The sequence below is a fragment of the Trichechus manatus genome, unplaced genomic scaffold, assembly GCF_000243295.1.
Source record: "Trichechus manatus latirostris isolate Lorelei unplaced genomic scaffold, TriManLat1.0 scaffold00031, whole genome shotgun sequence".
Taxonomy (NCBI): Eukaryota; Metazoa; Chordata; class Mammalia; order Sirenia; family Trichechidae; genus Trichechus; species Trichechus manatus.
Window position 1 is genome coordinate 14,696,356 of NW_004443967.1, and position 1,881 is coordinate 14,698,236.

Sequence of the window (1,881 nt, forward strand, 5' to 3'; positions counted from 1 at the left end):
TACCTTCATTTTTTGTCAAAACTGTTCATTTCCCAAACCAAAAACCAGTTGCTGTCAAGTTAATTCCGACTCTTGTTGACCCCATGTGTGTCAGAGCAGAACTGCGCTGCGTTGGGTTTCAAGGCTGTGATTTTGTTGAAGCAGATCGCCAGGCCTGTCTACCAGGCGCCTCTGGGTGGGTTCGAACCACCAAACTTTTGGTTAATAGTTGAGCTCATAACTCTTTGCCCCACCCAGGGACAGCTCATTACCATAGTGCACTGTTGTTGTTAGCTGCTGCTGAGTTGGCCCTCAAGTCATGACAAACCGTGCACAGTGGAACAAAGTGCTGCCCGATCCTGTGCCATCCCCACGACCAGTTGCACCCTGGACTGCTGTGAGCCATAGAGTTTTCATGGGCTGATTTTCAGGCGTAGATTGCCAGGCTTTTCTTCCTAGTTCGTCTTGCATAAACCCCAAAAATCAAACCTGTTGCCATCGAGTTGATTGTGACTCATAGCAACCCTGTAGGATTACTAATGTTACATTAATTTGTATTAAGATTAATAAAAGTTTGGTGGGGATGGAGAGATTCTGTATGGATTTGGAAAAAGTAATGTTTCTTTTATCTCCTACACCCAACAGGTTTGTAATGTTTTCTTTTAGCTTATTTTTGTTGGAAATCATCTGGTTCACTTTTTACTGTGTTAATAATTCTTAAGGAGTGTGAGGAATACTTGGCTATGAGAGAGTCTGAAATAAAAATATTGCTAACTTTTTACTTACATTGAGAGAGTTTTTAATCTCTCTGTATTGTATCAGCTAAACAGCAGTGTGGAAAGCTTAACATTTTAACATTTTGGTTCAGCTTTAAAAATACAGTATAGAGTGCCAAAGCAGCCCAGTACCGACTGGAAACATATCCCTCTCTCTTTGATTTCTGCAGTCAGGAAAAACACAGACCAGAACAAGAGTATCTCCTGCGAAGTCTGGTTTCTCATACTAGGTTACTGATCTTTGATCCAGTTAATGCAGCCCATCCCTTTCACTGTTAACAATTCTGAGAATTCCTCTTATAGCCCACCACAGCATGGAGCCAGCACTGATGGCCAGGTAAGTGCCTAACTAGGCAGGTCTAGTTTTAGAAAGAAATTAAAGAGGGAAATAAACTAATTTTTCTTAAGTTCTTTAGGATATTTAAATGGTGTCCCAGGACCTATGAAGCACAGAGAAAACGCTTAAAGCGTTTGGAGTGAATGCTACAGATGTGTGCTTTTGGGAAAAAAACAGAAGTAAACCCTTTTCCATCTTGGTGCTTGCTTTAGGGGTTGTTGAAGGTGATTTAGCTGCTATAGAGGCGTACAAGTCATCCGGAGGAGACATTGCACGTCAGCTCACTGCGGATGAAGTGCGTTTGCTGAACCGCCCTTCTGCGTTTGATGTCGGCTATACTCTCGTGCACCTGGCGATCCGTTTTCAGAGGCAGGATATGCTAGCCATATTGCTTACAGAGGTGAGGGTGACGTTTTAAGCATCCTTTTATATTAAGGGAATGTGTTCTTTAGTTTTCCGTTTTAATGTTACAGTGTTCTCCAGGTAGTTCTTAAATACGTTTTAGCATCCCCCCCAATTTCTTTTAATCACATTAAACTTAAGAGACTTCAACAGTATATGCTATTAAAACACTACATTTTGCCACAATATTTGAATCATTATGTTCTATTATTAAAAAAAAATGGCTGTATCTATCATTAAATCATTAATTGATTTATTCACTCAACTAACAAGTGTTTACTGAGTACCTACTACGTGCCAGGTACTGTGCTAAGCAGGGATACAGTTGTGAATCCCTCGACTCCTCAAGGATGCCCAGAAGAGTACAGAGAAATAAACAGGTAACTC

General features: G+C 40.9%; 1 protein-coding gene across 3 annotated transcripts in view; it reads left to right on the plus strand.

Annotated features, from left to right (window-relative positions):
- ZRANB1 (zinc finger RANBP2-type containing 1) overlaps positions 1-1,881 on the plus strand; it is a 41,894-nt gene that overhangs the window by 22,048 nt on the left and 17,965 nt on the right. For 2 of the 3 annotated variants that reach the window (XM_004374925.2, XM_023730051.1), the window contains exon 3: positions 1,305-1,492. The exons of the other annotated variant lie outside the window; for it this stretch is intronic. In XM_004374925.2, coding sequence (XP_004374982.1) covers positions 1,305-1,492 — 188 coding nt within the window. The remainder of the gene's footprint in view (positions 1-1,304; positions 1,493-1,881) is intronic. 3 annotated transcript variants of the gene reach the window in all.